The 17,955-nt window shown below is 37.7% G+C and overlaps 1 protein-coding gene across 6 annotated transcripts in view; it reads right to left on the bottom strand.

Moving 5' to 3' along the window:
- Nucleotides 1-17,955, bottom strand: part of LOC120297007 (RNA-binding protein 12-like) — a 67,282-nt gene that overhangs the window by 6,145 nt on the left and 43,182 nt on the right. For all 6 annotated transcript variants that reach the window (XM_039319117.1, XM_039319118.1, XM_039319120.1 and 3 more), the window contains 8 exons: nt 10,207-10,290; nt 8,904-8,993; nt 4,138-4,236; nt 2,735-2,821; nt 2,589-2,648; nt 2,043-2,176; nt 1,483-1,537; nt 1,353-1,404 (listed from right to left, as the gene is read on the bottom strand). In XM_039319117.1, coding sequence (XP_039175051.1) covers nt 1,353-1,404; nt 1,483-1,537; nt 2,043-2,176; nt 2,589-2,648; nt 2,735-2,821; nt 4,138-4,236; nt 8,904-8,993; nt 10,207-10,290 — 661 coding nt within the window. The remainder of the gene's footprint in view (nt 1-1,352; nt 1,405-1,482; nt 1,538-2,042; nt 2,177-2,588; nt 2,649-2,734; nt 2,822-4,137; nt 4,237-8,903; nt 8,994-10,206; nt 10,291-17,955) is intronic.

Genomic DNA, 17,955 nt, shown 5'->3' with positions numbered 1-17,955 from the left:
TTCACTCACCCGGATTAGCATGATGGTAAAAATACCAAATTTTAATCTTTTAAGAGGAAAGTGAAGGTAAGAAAAATATTAACAATAGTATACTGTACTATGAGGTTGTGGTGGCTATCTTGCCTAGAGGAATGTTACTAAAAACACGCCATTCAAAATTAAAAATTAAGTTCTTATCTAAAGTTTTTAGGTAATTTTAAAAAAATTCTCCAATCGAAAGTATATAGTTTAACAGACTTCAGATAGTTTTCATTTTATTTCTAGATATTTTATCCTTCTTTATGATGAAACTGTTAACAGAATGGCCTTTATACTTTTGTTTATGACAACATCATTAAAAAAAAGTTGACTTCCAAAAATCCCAAAAAGTGAGATATCAAGGAACTTAAGATGCTCTGAGAGGAAATGTCAGCCTCTTGCCATATAATAAAAAGGATTCTTTCACAGATACCAGTCATACTTCAGATGGCAAAGTGATTTAGAAAAGGCCTCCAACGATTAGATTGGATAAGATTAAAGTAAACAAGATATTTGTGTTGCAAAAGAGCAACACAAAAAAGCAGTTGTATTGACCATCATAAAAATTAGCTTCAATAATACTTCAAAAATTTCAATAAAAGCTTCAGGGAAGCTGAGTGACTTTGGACCAATCACTCTCTCTTAGTCCAACCCACCTCACAGAGTTGTTGTGGGAGGAGAAAGGTGTGTTGGATGTGTTTGCCACCTTGAGTTATTTGCAAAAATAATAAAGGAGGGATATAAACAAACATCAAGTTTATTTTGCCTCATAAAGAATTCCAGAAAATTTGAAAGATTTTGTTTTTGGGTAAAAGTTATTGCATTAAGAATGGTTAGACTGAAATCAATACATATACCACATACATCCAGTATTAAGTTATTTAATAAAATTCAAATGTAATTTTTTATTTCATTTTTTCATAAAGAATGAAAAAAAGTTAGGTATGAGTTAAAAACAAACTATTTCTTGGCTAAGGAGTATAATAAACTGGAGCTGTTTGTGACTTCCACCCTAAGCAGTGCAAGCTCCTGTCTTATTTCTTATAAACTAATTTTTGATCCACCATTTACACTAATGTTTAAGCCCAAACTGAATGTTATAGTAAAGTTCATTATAAACTGAAATCATAATACTATTTACACTCTTTTAAATGGTGAATAAAGATTTCTAAAATTCAGATCTTTAGATATGCTACAGTAATGATGATGGCCAAATACCAATTGTCCTCAAAACTGTCGATGTTCCTCTTATAATTTTAATGAAAGATCCTTTGCATCTTTTTGTTCTTTCTCTTATAAAATTTGTTATTTTTATAAGAAAAATAAATGATTACCTTGGCAATAAGGGTTTGCAGGATTAAAGTTCAATGCAAATTCATGGGAAACCTGGAAAGACAGACATATTAAGACATGGGATCAAAGGCAACTAAAAATGTGTAACGGTGATTAAAGTGAGAAGCCCACCTGCCAATCTGGAGGAACTTGAGCTCCAAATCCAAAGGCAGGAAACAACTTATCACTGAAAAACAAATCAAATAAACACAAAAGTATTCAGATATTTTTATTTTAACTGCAGGTTGAACAAAATAAGTAACATTTAACTCTAACTTGACCAAAGCTAGCTGTAATTAGCATGATCTTTTGTAAAGTGGTAATGTTCAGAAAGCTACGTTATGAGTTCAAGTCTCTTTTAAACTGAATGGCGTTCTAATATTCTTTATCTAACAAGTAATAGCAGTTCTTTAAATATGCTTCACTCATAACTTTTATAATAGAATGTTAAACAAACATTGTTATTTTATGGGACAGTGGATTAACAGTTTCCACTTAAAAAGAACTAATAAAAATGTCAAAGGCACACTAGACAATGAATTAATTTTAGTATCAAAACATGTTGGCAGCAACTTCCAGTTCCATGAAATAAACTACCAGTTCAAAGGAAATAGAGTTTATAACATTGGACCTTTTGGAATCTTTCTTGGCCTTATTAAGTAAATAAGCTAAAGATGGAAAATTTAACATACGTGTCATAATCCTGGACCACACCACCCACACACCAGATAGCACTGAGATATTCATTTATCCCATTTGGACTAATATAGTGAAGAGAATCTGGTGACTTTGGATTTCCATTGGAGCCAGTAAAATCTATCCCCACCTGATAGAAGAATAAGAAATATAAATTAAATGTTAGATAATATAAGAAACAAGATTTTTACTCATTAACTTTGGTTTCAGGAAAACCCAGCTACAACTAAAGAATATTGCCAAAATGGCTTCTCAAATGTCAAAGGCAAATTAAGATGAGTTACTAATTTCAATAAAAGGTCAAACCTATTCTTCATTGTATTTAATAATTGTGGTTAATTATTGAATAATTAAAAAGTACAAAAAAGTAAATTTAATTTTATTAAATATATAAAACAAATTTAGTAAATCATAGTAATTTCTATCTTTATTTTTTTAAAAAGCATCTTAACAAATGTTAGCATGCAAATTACTATTTAGAAAAATATAAATGCTGGAGCTTACATTTAATCTAGAAATCAAATACATGAGTTGATACTCACAGTGAAATTAATTTGGCAACCACCCATGATATAATCCAGGAACGAATATTCTGTTTCAATCTGTGAAAAATAAAACCATTGCAACATTATTATTTTTACCTTATAATGACAGAAAAGTCAACTGCATTAAATGAAATTATTCATACCTTGCAGGATTTCAATCTAATAATGCCAGAGTTTTTGTAACTCTTCTTTTTTCTTTTTTTTTCAGGGTGAATACATTCAAATTCAACCTATATGAAAAGTATACATACAAAATCAAGCTTATTAATCAATGTAATCAAGACTAACACTTTAAGATGAATTAGGAATAATTCCTTTGGTAAATCCAAATTAATTTGAAAAAAAAGATAACCAGGAAGAATTACTATATTATTCTTTCTTGACTTGTATCAAACATTATGACAGTGGAAAAGTACAGATGCTAAAATCATTATATGAGCATAAGAATGGGGGAACCTAAGTCCTTCAGAAAGTGCCAAGTTACAACTGCCAGCTTACAAGTGGCCATGCTTCCATGGGTTGCTGGAAATTGTAATTCAGCATCAGCTTGAATCCCCCAGATTTTCCACACTGCATAACTAATACTTATTAATGAAGACATTAAATAACTAGCTGAAATAACTAGCAAAAGTGAAGTCAGAATATTGAATTTGACACTTCTGAAAGAATTAAATTTTGTACTAGTGAGGCACAATGAGATCCAGTTATACAGAATATGCTAAAGGTGCATCTTGTAACAATTTAAATAAAAAGGAATTAATTTAAATATGTATTGTGATATAAAGGCTTCAAAAATTCCTCCAACTTTATCATTCATCATTTAGGATCTATAATTAAACTATCTGCCTGACCAGTGAATTCCTGTTCCAAAATACAGGTACATTATGAAGCACAGTGTTTTGTTTTACAATATTCTTATTTAAATGGAAAAGAAAAATAAAGAATTTTTATCTGACACAGAATTTTCCTGAGATACAGAATACTGAATTGTTGGAAAGCAAACATATGTCAAAAATAACAAATTATGTGCATGTAAACTAAATTTCAATGGAGAATTTCTACAGCTGTCATCTCAGTTTGTGAATCCTTTGGGAGAGAAGTTTAATAGAGACAAAGAATTAAATAGTGGACTCCCAAATGGTGTAGCAGAAAACTAAGAATTATTGAGAAGTTAGTCATTGGAAAATTAAATCTATATTATAAATTACTCGATTATTATGCTATTTTTCAATTCAACAGAAGATTAACCAGCATGGAGCAGAACAATTGCATTCAATAGAGAACATTTACTTATATTACCGCTAAGACCAACTCAGCCATATAGCTGCCTTCCTAAGCCTATCAGTTTTGATTCATAAGCATCAGAATGTTATCTTCATGGTAGGCTCAAAAGAAAGAAAAATATAGCTGTAAAACATATATAACTTGTTTTTTCCTCCATAAACACACAAAGATATTGGGAGAATGAAAATAATATTTTATTATCCTTCTTGGGGAAAAAATACAAAAATTAAACGAATCAAATAATGTAAAATTCAAAGCTCACCGGAGAACTGTCACCTGCCTTCTGTAGCTGGGACAGGGTACTTTCGAAACTGCCTATTAAATCATGTGACCCATCACTATCATAATCATAACAGTGCACCTAAAAGGAAAGAAACAGAGGGCAATAGACAAGGAGAATGACTGCTGCTCACCACTTGATCTCTCACTTCCAACAGCTTTGAGACGTTGCATATGAATTCCCCTATCAAGTCTGAACTGGTGTTGCCATCCATATCACTAACTGTAACCTAATAGTAAGAAAGAAACCTCAAAATGAGTCCTCAAGGACAACTATGTAATGTAAGAGTTAGGTGTTCAATATGCAATGGAAAGACAGCTCAGATGCAAAGCAGATTTTAAAAAATATGTATCAATGATCCAGATAAAATAACTCAATAACTTACAGAAGACAAGCATTCTGAGAAACAGAAACAGAAACCTTAAGTGCTTTATATGCCAGCATAAACAGTAATTTCTAATCTGATGCCCTTCAGATATGTTGATATACACTTCTCAGAATACTGCTAGCACCATATCAGATTGGGGAAGGCTGGCATAGGCAACATAAGGTCAAGATGAGTTTAAAAAAGAACTTAAATATAAGATACCCAACAGCAAGTAGGTGCATGAATTATACAAAATATGACAAGACTAAACCACACAGTTCTTCTCTATTTTATGACGTTTCATGAGAACATCCATTCATGCGGAAACTGCAAGGCTCATTCTAAAAAAAATCAAGCAAAATATGACCTGAATGCTCATGTTAAGTTAAATGTTCAGCATAAAATATAAAAATCTGGAAATCACACAGATATTGTTTTGTATCAGGGCTTAAAAAGATATTTGAATAATGCTGATATTTTTAAGGAAAACATGACTTTTATCTTCTTGTTGTTCTTGCTCATCTGTGATACACTAACAATATAGGGCTATGTGTGGTGTTTATGAATATGCTGTAAATATTGTGTAATATGTTAATCTTAAATATATTTGCTTGCAATAAACTTTTAATGACACATATTTGGACTAAAACTTATAGATGAAAATATCACAGACCAGAAATAAAGAGGCCTAGGAACCAAAACTTAAAAGCAAAGTCCTTTAAGACAGTCACACTGATAGAAAAGACCAGAGACTTTTCACTAGAAACAAAAGGGAAAAGTATTCTTTGCTACTACTTTAATAACAAAGCAAAATGCAAAAGTATAGATATTTTTCTGGCAAGAAAAAAGTGATGCATCTCAATAATTACAGCAACATCTTTATCAGAATTGCATTTTGTATCATATAATTCATCAACAATCATTCATTATGATTTAATCTCTTTGCTAGCCTTTATCTGTATGCCCAAAACATACAGCCCTCCTTACACTAATGATCTTCTTACTAATGATGCTAGATTCCAAGCCTTACACTAATGATCTTCTTACTAATGATGCTAGATTCCAAGCCTATGAACAATTATATTTTCCTCTGAATAAAGTGGAAGACAAAATCTCTGGAGGACCTATAAAATAATAATAGTGATTCTCAAATATGGCCTATGTATTATCAGTGATCTGTAAACATCCACCAAGTGGTTCTCTCCAGCTTCTCCATATTCTTGAGCCACACTTGTAGTCATAAGCCACATTTGCCAAAATTTGCTTATCACTTCTATGTGCCCCACATAGAGTGTCTGAAAATTTATTCACTGAAGAGAAAAATAATAATACAAGTAGCACTATGACAACTGTACTAAAATTCAGAAAGTTGACAGGTAAACCACTTTCAAATACAACTCCTAACTGTGGGTCTGCAGATGTTATGCTTAGTGGAACTACAACTCCCATGAATAATCCCCAAAATAAGTACATAGGAAATGCAATAATGAGTATCCAAAAGTGGGATTTATTAAGGCTGGAGATCCAGGTCAGTGTTGACTGACTCAGAATACTCAGAGATTCCTAGTAAATAGAAAATCATTCTTCACCAGCAACTTTCTCCTGTTTATAAAACATGGGAATAAATATTTTGGAATATAACATTTAGTTTTAAATGGGCCCTTACAGTGATAAGGTTGGGAAAGCATAAAAATGCAACTATATCTTATTCACCAAAAAATGTTAACTCCAATATCCCTACAGATGGTAATGTAGAAACTACATTGCTGGTTTAATTGGGTAGTCACTGCATTTTCCAGATGCTGAGTTATTAATATTTCAAAATTTGCTTAATAATAGAGTTGTGCTATTAACATCTGCAAACTGACTGTACACAGCCATAAGAGCTAAATTCTTCCATTAACCTTTAAAGAAAGCTAATCTATTAATAATTAGAGACAGATCATACAGGAGAATCTACTAGGTAGTCACTAAGAGTTGACACCAATTTGATGGCATTTATTCAATCAATCTACTAATACTACTAAGAATAGCAAGATAGGGTTGCTTTGGATTGTGGTAGCATATAATTGTTTTGTGTTTCATGATTATTATAAAATTAAAAAAGGCCCTTTTCCATTTATGAAGCAATCAACTAAGAATAAATGATATGGAACATTTGAAATAAATAACAACTGAGAATATTCTTAATGACAACTACTTTTCCTTGTCTGTTATCTTCTATCAAGCAGCCTTAACTAAACAGGAGAAACTATATACCTCTAAGTTTTTTCTACAGGAGGACAAACAAAGAACATGCTGTTGCAAGAAGGAAATATTATAGAAAAAAAGATTTTGGTTCAGGGTTATTACCCATTCAAAAGGAAGAAGGAATTCACTGTATTTTTTTTAGTGTGAGCTTATTTTAGCATGGGATTGCTATGTATTTCTAATCCATCAGTTTCTTATTTCATTCAACCTTCTCATGCCTACTCTTCTGAATTTTGTCGTATTTCTGAAACTTTTCTCCCAACAAAGGAAGAAATCATTATAGTTTAATTATTTCAACTTATGCTTATGTGTTAATTATAAATCCATTATGATTCATAATACTGTATTAATATCTATTAGTATATAAAATGTCAGATCCTATCCTGCAGCTTTTTTACATTCAACCCCGGGTTGTGAAAGTTGAGTGGTGGTATTTAAAATCTAACAAAATCAAACAAGTTGAAATGTCATATTTATTTCACAGAGACAGGCCAAGCCAGGAGGAGTCAAAGAATTAGTCTAGAATCTCTATGTAAGCATAAGAGAATGAAATCTAACCTACCCATCCCCACCCCATGCTGTTGAATCTTATCTATCCTAACCCAGGTACAAACCATCATTCTAAAACATTCCTGCATATAGGCTTGAGCAATAAAACAGTTAGTTGAATTCTTCATGTGTGGATCTGATGGATCTGATTGTTTGCACCTAACAATTAATGACTAGGCCATTAGATAACTTTTCTTATGAACATCAGCAAAATAAATATATTAGGCAGTTTCATGCACCAATCTGAAATATAATTTTAAAAAGAGATTAATTATGATAAGTTTTGTAATCACTGTATTCTAGAATGTTTTGACATGAGCATGCTGGTTTTATAAAACTTATGCCAAAACCCCCAAATAGGTATTTCTGGTACATTCAGGTCATGTTTTCATGTCTTACCACAATCAACAATATGTTACACTTACTTTGCAAAATGCAAGCTCATACTTTATATCTTCATAATCTTGGTCTTCAAGAAAAATACATTTCTTAAGTGTAAATACTAAATAACAATAGCATAATTTTTAAATATACAGATTATCCTCATTTAGCAACTGCCTTAGACAACAATTGTTTGTAGTACAACTGTGATGAAAAAATAACTTTGTATCCAATGCCCATATTTGCAACTTCACAGAAGCTCTCTGTCAAATGTTTACCATTATAGTCACTAAGTATTAGTGTTGTTCTGTGACTGACTTGTTTTTCTTTCCACTCACTCTTGTAGAAATTATCTAACAAGCTATCTTTCCATGGCACAACTGTTCTAATCTCATGCTCAGTTCTCTGACCTTAATTAGTTGATTAGATCCCTCCCACTGCTGCCTGATACTGACAAGACCCTAATCAGTTTCACACTAAAAAGTTTTTGTTTGCTTCCTAAGTAGCTCTTGCTTACAGCCATAAAAGGACTGCTGTATGCCTGCTTGTTCTCTTGTAATCCCTTCCTCTGCAATGAATCTAAGCACAAACATTAATTCACTTTTTGTTAATTATCCCAGTAGTGTGTGAACATTCATACAGCGGGGGAGAAAAAAAAGAGGGGGGAGTGAAGGGTTATAAAATTTGCCCTTTCATTAATTTTCCTCATGAATTGATACTCAGAAACCTTCCCTATGTTTGGGCTCACGTAGCTTTTTAGAGTCGTTTCCTTCTGATACTGTATTATCAAAGGAAAGCTGAAATAAAATTGTAAGTGCAGGCCATAGTCATGTGATTTTCATTTAGCAAAACTTTACTTAATGACTGAGTTACAGGAACCAATTGCAGTCACTAAATGAGGACTACCTATATTTTTGCTGTTCAGCATAGATCTATTACAGATACTACAAATTATACTGATAGGTCTTTTAAAGCGATCAAAAAGGGGAATTGTATCAAGTAATTTCTGAAATTATTTCTGAAAAATAAACAGATGAAGGTGGAGAGAAAAGCAGTTTGCTTTATAAATAATAAGCCAACTAAATCATACATAAATAAGTTTTAATTCTAACTCATCTAAAAATCAGGCATCATATCACAACAAAAAATGAGTTGAATAAAATGAGTTCTTAATTTGTCTGAAATTAATCACTGTCCTCACCTTGATTTGCCTGTTGAAGTCACCGCTACAAAATGTTTGCAAAGGTACGCTGAATTTTTTCCAGGAAGGATTTAAATTGTTCTTAATTACCTAAAATATTATTTTAAATAGTTATAATCAATGTATATTATGAAAGCACACGTTTTCTCATATTTTTATATCTCTCCCCCAAAAATTTTTTGGGTCATGGTCACATTTGTCCAAGACAACCACAATGTTACCTTATAGTCTTACACTTTTTTCTGAAGTAACATTTGTATTTGTTGTAAGCCTCCACGTGAGATGAGTGGCATATAAGTTGGTTGAATGAATAAATGAATGTTAGCATTCCTTAAATTAATGAATTTGTTTCATTTCCTAAGTCCTATTTAAATACATTTTCAATATGTGCTTCAATTAATATTTCAGTTCCATCATGGATGAAAGTTTAAGTTGGCTAGGCCTACAAGATTCCTAGAGCCAGTTTGTGAAGCCTTCTTCTATCAACATCCTAATTGACTTGTTTGTTGATATCCAATGATTAACAGAGTCCAAAAAATTACAGGCAGAAATCTACTTTGCCTCTGAATAGCTGTTCCTGATGGCCAGTATAGAATTAAGTGAAATGAAATATCTTTTTATGAGGTAGGAACTCTGCTTACACGAAGTGCTTATTTCTGACCTCTGCAAATAAGAGTTCAGTTTTGTAGCTGAATAACTTTTAAGGGCTGACCTAATACTTTGGAAATAGCCTGCCCAAAACATTCCATACTTTACCTGGAATCTATACGGCATCATTTCTAAAGCTTCTTTGCACTTACAATTTGACCGAAACTTATCCCTGTCCTTCCCATAGCCAAGCACTCCTGCTGGCCTTTGCATTGTCCAACAATGGCCAAGAATCCCTGTCCCCAAAGAGTGCAAGTGAGATAACCAATGATGGTAGAGATCACTTTAATCTGAGAACAGGCCATAGTATCACTGAATGTGATACTCGTTTTCCCCTCCCTGAGAGGCATTTTATATAAATGCATGCCCCAAGGACTTTTACTCTTCCTTCTCCTTTTTGTTGACATAACTCCATCATTTGCAAGAGACTGAAGCTTCAGAATAATAAAACAAGTCTGAAGCTCTGCAGAAATTGTTGAAGAAAGACATGGCAATTAGAGAAACCCATCCTACATCACGGGAAATCAAAAATCTGTCCAGATCAATCTTATTTGTCCAAATTGAAACACCATCCAACTTCAAACATAGGCCTGCAACTCCCCATTAATATATAACAACTCTTAATGAACAAAGGTGGAATCGCTGGAAATCTTACCTCTGATCGGTATACAAGTTGCCATTTTCCACTATCACTCTGTTTATAGAATTCCAAAAATGGGTCTGATTTGCCCAAGAAGTCCTGTATTGGGAAAATATTTTTTATATAGACATAGGAAAACTAAAATGTTTCATCTAAAGCAATGTATAGATAGTCCTTGACTTACAACAGTTTATTTAGGAACCATCTGAAGTTACAAACACCCCCCCCCCCAAAAGGGACTTATGATTGTTTTTCACACAACCATTGTAGCGTTCCCTATGGTCATGTGATCAAAATTCAGATGCTTGGCATCTGACTCATATTTATGACAGTTGCAGTGTCCTAGGATATGTGATCTCCTTTTGCAAACTTCTGACAAGCAAAGTCAATGGGAAGCCAGATTCAGTTAACAACCATGTTACTAACTTAATAGTTGTAGTGATTCACTTAACAACTGTGGCAAGAAAGTTTGTAAAATGGGGCAAAATTCACTTAACAACTGTCTTGCTTAGCAACAGAAAATTTGGGCTCAATTGTGGTCATTAGTCGAGGACTATCTCTACTCTTCTAATTATTTCTATTATATACAAAACCTATGGTAAACTATTAAAAAAAACCTTTCACAGATTCAATGAAATACTCCTACGTTCTGACTTGTAATGGTCATTTTCTTTTACAGATTTCAGTACATTTCTCATTTAAGAGCCTGAAAATATTATATGATCATGCCTTGGGAATATGCTTAATGTAATTTGCACTAAATGCAAGTTAACTAGAGTTACAACTATTATTCTTTTTTAGGAAACCTATAGGCTGAGGTAGCCATCTATATTTACCTACAATATTCATCAATGAATCATGAAATTTCCTATTAACAATTTCAGTCAATTGTCAATTCTATCTTTGTCTGATTTTGAATTGCAGAAGCTCATATTTGTAACATCTAGCCTAATTATTTGCTCATTATTTTTTTACTTTTCCTTGCCTCTGGACTTTTGCTTGATTTTTTGTTTGAAAGAGGAAACCTTAAATATTTTCATATTCTTTTGCTCTATTTTGATTAATCACACTTAAAATATTACTTGACTATGGATATTAAAATTTGGAATGGATTTTGGAATTGGAGCATAGTTATGATGGCTTTTTATACTCTTTAGGAGTTAATTCTTTTCAACAAAACATTAAGAAAAGCTTATGTTATATTTTAGTAGACTCAATGTACATTTTTTCTTTCTTCATCTCTGTCTTCTTCCACATCTTAATTATTTCAATCTTTATCTATCTAGGGAACATTCAAGTTTTTATAACCATGTATAAAAACTGGTTAGTTATCTACCACTGAGATTCAAGTGGCCAGCTGTGAATTTATACATGTGTAATCTGCACTTGGCACAGAACAAGGTTCAAATTCTTAAGATTTCTGGGAGTGGAAAGAGAGAGAGACATCTCCCCCAATGACTGCTACTGTGACTTCAAGAAGAATTTCCAAAGGATGACTTATGTGACAAGAACAGATGTTATTAAGGGCAGCACTAATGACCCAAAGGTTAGGTCTATAATGCCTCAAAAACATAAAAGCTGATCCTATGTAACTGCATAATTAAAAAGACTGACATATTCTCAAGGAATGCAGAAGGCACTGAGATTACACTTTAATAAAATGTCCTTTGATTAGAATAAGGCATTGTTGTTTAGCTAGTTTATAAGACAAAAAGTCGGCACTATTCTTTTTAAGAAATTCTAAAATTATGGACTCATAAAATTGAATGCAAAAAGGTGGCCATAGCCAGTGAACATACAGTGATGCTTTAAAGTTGCAATGTTCAATATTTTAATACAAATATGACCTAAAATATGAACTGGTCTTCACACAAGTCCTAAAACTAGATAAAGAGAACTATAAAGATAATCCAATTAAGCACAATTGTATGTGTTTTGCCTCCTAAATGTATTGTGAAGCATAAAAAACAAAGAGAAAGAAAGTGAAGGAAGCCCCCTAAATGAGACAGAGTTGAGCCTTTCTTTAGCTACAATCCAGGATAATGATGGGGGAGGGGAAGAATACCAGATAGACAGTTTTCCTAGTAAAAAAGACACATAATTCTAAATTATGACAGACCTATTCTATTCTTGCTGCAATATTTAGCAGAATTCATCCTGGACTTTCCATAGGTATTGAAGCACCCAGTGCTAATTGTTCTTGGTGCAGGTGCAGTGAATGGAACCCTGGCAGAGTTACATGCCACTGTTCCTCAAAAGACAGAATCTCTCTTTTTTTTGCAGCGTGATTAATGTTAGCTGTGGATTTAAAAGTACTGTCACATATTAAGTTGCTGTTTCATCATGCAAGCAATCTCTGCAAAAAGTATTTGGGTTAGTTGTTGCTTGTTAACTGGAAGTCTACAGAAGGAAGCTACCTCATGCCAGAGGCACTATGGTACTAGATATGTAACGCTTATGCCCATTGAATTCAGTTTCCACTTTGCTTTAGTTACTTAGGGAAGGAAAAACTTAGCTGGAAGTGCCCAAGGACTCCTAGGAATGCCTTTTGCCCATACTGCTGACAATGTCCTGTACCAAATAAAGGGAAGGATACTGATATGTGGTAAGCCAACAGCATGGTAGGAGGCCTCTTTTATTAAAACACTAATAGCATTGGAATAATATATGGTAGAAATACTGCATACATACAGCTTCAAAACACTAGGTCTAGGTCTGTTGCCCCACTTCCACATTCAAAGAATGAGATTTATCGATTGCCTCCTCTGAAAAAAAAAGCAGAAAAGCTCTGGTGGAAAAATAGGGGGTTGTTTCCAACTTTGTTTCCAACTTTCACCACTGGTGAATCAATGTAGACGAACTCAGTCTAAGATAAGTGATTCTGACTCAGTAAGTTCTGGAGGTTCATTCCTGGACAGAAGGGGCGTTGTCTTACCTGAATGCCTTTTCTCAGCAGGATGATGTAGAGTCCAATGGTTGGGTTCTATGACAGCCTTCCTGCCCGGCGGACTGGGTAAAAACTTTGGCCACACCCTTCCCTTGGGCGTGACCCCCGTTTTGACTTAGGCGAGAATTGTTTGTTGGATTTGATACGGTAGCTCCTTGTCCAATACCTGCCTAGATCTAATACCTGGGTGGGCTTGGACTCTACATCATCCTGCTGAGAAAAGGCATTCAGGTAAGACAACGCCCCTTCTCCAGCAGGATGGCTGTAGAGTCCAATGGTTGGGACATACCAAAGCCCTCATGTCCCCCTGGGAGGGAGTGTCTAGGCCACTGAATCCTGAGCAGATACAACTTGCTGTAGCACTCTTCTACCAAAGGCAGCATCCGCTGCTGCAAAGGAGTCTAAACAGTAATGCCTAATGAATACGGAGGGAGAAGACCAAGTTGCGGCCTTGCAAATCTCTTCCACCGATGCTTGTGTGGACCACGCAGCCGATGTGGCTGCGCTGCGTGTTGAATGGGCAGTCACTTGCGGGGGCACTGGTAGAGCCTGCGAGACGTAGGCTTGGGCTATACAGGCTCTGATCCACCTACCTATGGTAGAAGATGACACCTTCTTCCCCATAGTTGATGGTTGGAAGGAAACAAATAATGCTTCCGTCTTATGGAAGGACGAAGTGCGCTTCACGTAAAAACACAACGCTCTACGTACATCCAGCTTGTGCCATCTCTGTTCTAGTCTATGTCTGGGTTTTGGGCAGAAATCAGGAAGAATCAGTTCCTGAGATCTGTGGAAGATGCTGTTTACCTTTGGAATGAATGCAGGGTCTGGTCTACGAACGACCTTGTCTTTGAAGAAGGTGCAGAGATCCTTCCTCACTGACAGTGCTGCTAGTTCCGAGATTCTTCTCGCTGAAGTAATAGCCACTAGAAAGGCTACCTTTAACGATAGGTGATACAGAGAACATGAGTCAAGAGGCTCAAAGGGTGCTGATGTCAAAGCTTGAAGAACTTTGGGCAAATTCCATGACGGGTACCTGTGTATAACAGGAGGTTTAGTATTGGCCGCACCCTTCAAAAAGGCGCTAATCGCTGGATGTTGTGCCAGAGAGGTTAAGTTGTCCCAGGAAAGTACAGTTGAGAGGGCCGATACCTGTCTACGAATAGTGTTGACTGACAGGCCCTTATTAAGTCCTTCCAATAGGTAATCTAGAATATTGGGAATAAATACTGAGGTTGGATCTAGGTGAAGTAGGACGCACCACCTGGAAAAACCTTTCCATGTAGCATCGTAGATACTGTTTGTCGAAGGTCGTCTTGATGCTTGTATGATCGATATCACCCCTGAGGAATAGGATTGCTTGGCTAAACTTTGCCGCTCAAATGCCAAGCGGCTAGTTGTAGCCACTGAGGATCTGGATGTAAAAGTTTGCCCTGACTGAGTATTACTCGGTCCGGGGGAATCCTCCACGGGGGTGATATTGAAAGATCCACGAGGTCGGCAAACCACGGGCGCCATGGCCAATGTGGAGCAATCAAGATTACTTCTGCGCCTTCCAGGATCAACTTGCGTATGGTTGCCGGTATTAATGGCAGTGGTGGAAAGGCGTACAGGAGTTGTGGCGGCCACCGACACCTGAGAGCGTCCGTTCCCTCCGATCCCGGAGTCGGGAATCTGGAGAAGAACCTGGGGAGTTGAGTGTTCTTGGGAGTGGCAAATAGGTCCAGATGCGATTGTCCGAACCTCCGTGAGATCTTCTCGAACAGAGCCGGATCCAGACGCCATTCCGACTGATCCACCTTGGCTCTGCTCAGGGAGTCTGCCTGGGTATTTGTCTCCCCTGAGATGTGTTCCGCTCTGATGGAACTCACATTTGTTTCTGCCCACCGAACCAGAGCTGATACCTCCTGCATTAGTTCCGAGGATCGTGTTCCTCCCTCCTTGTTGACATGGGCCTTGGCTGCTACGTTGTCTGTTAGAACGAGAACGTGTCTTCTCGTTACTATGTGGGAGAATTGACGTAGAGCAAGGTGAATGGCCCGAAGCTCCAGCCAATTGATGTTGTGAGTGAGGTCCTCCTGATTCCACTGGCCCTGCGCTATCTGAGTTCCCAGATGTGCTCCCCATCCGAATAGGCTCGCGTCTGTCGTGAGCGTGATCTGGTTCGGCTCCCTGAATATACTCCCCTTGAGCATCATGGGGGATATCCACCAATTCAATGATTTCAGTACATTTTTTGGTACCAAGACCCTCCTGCTGGAGGTACTGAGGCTCCTCCTCTGATAGGGGAGGAGGAACCACTGCAACTCCCTTGAGTGGAGTCTTGCCCATGGGACAATGCCCATGCAAGATATCATCTTTCCCAGGAGCTTCGAGAGTTATATCATAGGTACTCTCTTGTCTTTCTGAATTTGATGAGCCAGCTTGGAGATGCTGCTTCGACGCTCCTGGGAAAGATATACCCTGCACTGGGATGAGTCTATCACCGCTCCCAGATGCTGTAGCTTCCTTGAGGGAGTGAGATGGCTCTTCTCTACATTGACTGAGAATCCGTGTTCTTGTAGAACGTGGTCTGGAGGTCTAATTTTGCTTGCTCCTGTGAGCTGGATTGAATCAATATGTCGTCCAGATAAAACTGTACACGCACCGGCATCAGCCTGAGATGGGCCGCTATTACTGCTAGGATTTTGGTAAATACCCTTGGGGCTGAGGATAGACCGAAGGGTAGTGCCCTGTATTGATAATGCCGGTGTGCGTAGGTAAATCTGAGAAATTTTCGGTATTTGGGGTATATGGGAATATGCAGGTACGCCTCCGTGAGATCTATTGAGGACAGGAGGTCGCCCTTCCTGACACTGGTTAGGATGGATTTCAGGGACTGCATTTTGAACCTTCTGTAAGTTATGTAATAATTCAGGCCCTTTAGGTCCAATATTGCTCTCCACCCTCCTGATGGCTTCGGTATCACAAAGAGGATGGAATAAAATCCTCTTGCTTCCTCCTCCTTTGGTACCCTTTCTATGGCCTGAATTGACAAGAGGTGTGCTATGGCCAAGGTTATCAGCCTTGCCTTGTGTACCTTTTTGGAGATGGGACATCTGATGAATCTGTTTGGTGGGGAAGAACAAAAGTCTAAGGTCAGGCCATGCCTGATTGTCCCCAAGACCCAGGCGTCGGTAGTGGTCTGCTCCCAGACCTCGATGAAATTCCCTAACCGACCTCCTATGGGAGTGTCCTGTCTGGCGTCACTTGGCGCGTTTAAAGGGTCGGCCTCCCGATCCTCTAAAGGGCCGCCTGGACTGAAACTGGCCTCTGGCTCCCCTGTTTGGGCGATCCTGGGAACAATCCTGTCTTGAATAGAAGGATCGTGAGCCTCTAGACCAATCCCAGGATTGCCCTGATCGAAAGGGCTGTGCCCAGTCCCAGGCGTTGCCCGAGCGTAAACTCTGCCTCCGGAATTCCTGACTGCCTCTCCTGTCTAATTTCTTTGATGGATGGACTAGAATTTTCCTTTTGTCCCTACTCTCGCTTACATGTGGATCCAGAATGGATCCAAACAGAAATGACCCACTGTACTTGGACGTCGAAAGACGCCACTTGGCCTTCAGATCTGTCTTCCAATTCTTGAGCCACAGTAATCTGCGAGAGGCTACTGTGGCCGAATTGATCTTGCCGCATACTTGATTGCGTGAAGTGAGGCGTCCGCCATAAATTGTGATGCCGCCAGTATCTTGGCCAAAGTTTGGTGAGCTCTGACCTGATCTGGAGGTACAGTGGTTTGTAGCTCACGCAGCCACATTATACACGCCCTGGCGAAGAATGATGATGATGTTGCCGCCTTGGCCGCCCAGGCTGCGGCCATGTGGGAACAACGGAGGGAGTGCTCAAATTTCTTTTCCTCTGGTTTCAAGGCCTCCGCCATGTCCCCTGGAATCGCAGAAGTAGAGAATAATGAGATCAAGGGACTGTCTATTGCAGGGACATCTAACATGCCCGAAAAGGAAGGAGAAACATTGAATAGTTTCCTCTACACGCTGCTAGGTGCTGGTGGTGTTGCTAGGGAACCCCATTGCTCCTCTATCGTGGTACGGAAAACCTCAGGACAAGGAATGTACTTGTCCTGTGGAACTTTCTTGGCAAAGAGAGGGTTTGCCTCTTTGCTAGTAGAAGGATTTTCCTCCTGAACTGAGGTCAAATTGACCGTAGAGACTGCCTTTATCAGAAGTGATTTTAGAAGAGCTGGATCAAAGAAGCCAGAGCTCGTTGCCTGCCCAGGAGCGGTGCCCTCATCCTCCGAGAGGGGCATATCAGACATGTCTAGGTCTAGTAAATCTCCCTCTCCGATTTGAGAGGAAGTTTCAAAAATGTTTGTAGCCGGAGCCTTGCTTCGTCCCTTAAGGGATGGCTGAAAGGCTACTTGGCCCTTAGAAGCCATGAACTGGGAAAAGGCATCCTGCATGAATGCCTGAAATTGTGCAGACCAGATGTCCTCCTGAGCTCTGTCCGTGGACGCAGCCACAGTGGGAGTATGGTCTGGTGACGAGTCAGGTGAAGAGGAGTGGGAGGAGTCCAACTGTTCGGTTTCCCCCAGAGGAGACCAAGTTCTGAGAACCTCCTGGGGGGTAGGTTCTGTAATAGGGGCCACCAATGGGGCAGGGGAAACCATGCTTGCCCCATTGGAACTGGTTTTCTGGGCCCTGGCAAATTGTCTTTCTAAAGCCAAATGTCTCCTCGAGGCCTCTCGCTCAGCTGTTTTGGATGGGCCCCTTTGAGTCAGGTGCTTTGTTTTAGCCTTCTTCTTCCCCCCCACCTCAGAT

Source organism: Crotalus tigris, unplaced genomic scaffold, assembly GCF_016545835.1.
Source record: "Crotalus tigris isolate CLP2741 ecotype Arizona unplaced genomic scaffold, ASM1654583v1 scf7180000022411.5474196:2289641, whole genome shotgun sequence".
NCBI classification, from domain to species: Eukaryota; Metazoa; Chordata; class Lepidosauria; order Squamata; family Viperidae; genus Crotalus; species Crotalus tigris.
Note: the sequence above shows the minus strand (reverse complement) of the source record. Positions and strands in the feature narration are given on the sequence as shown.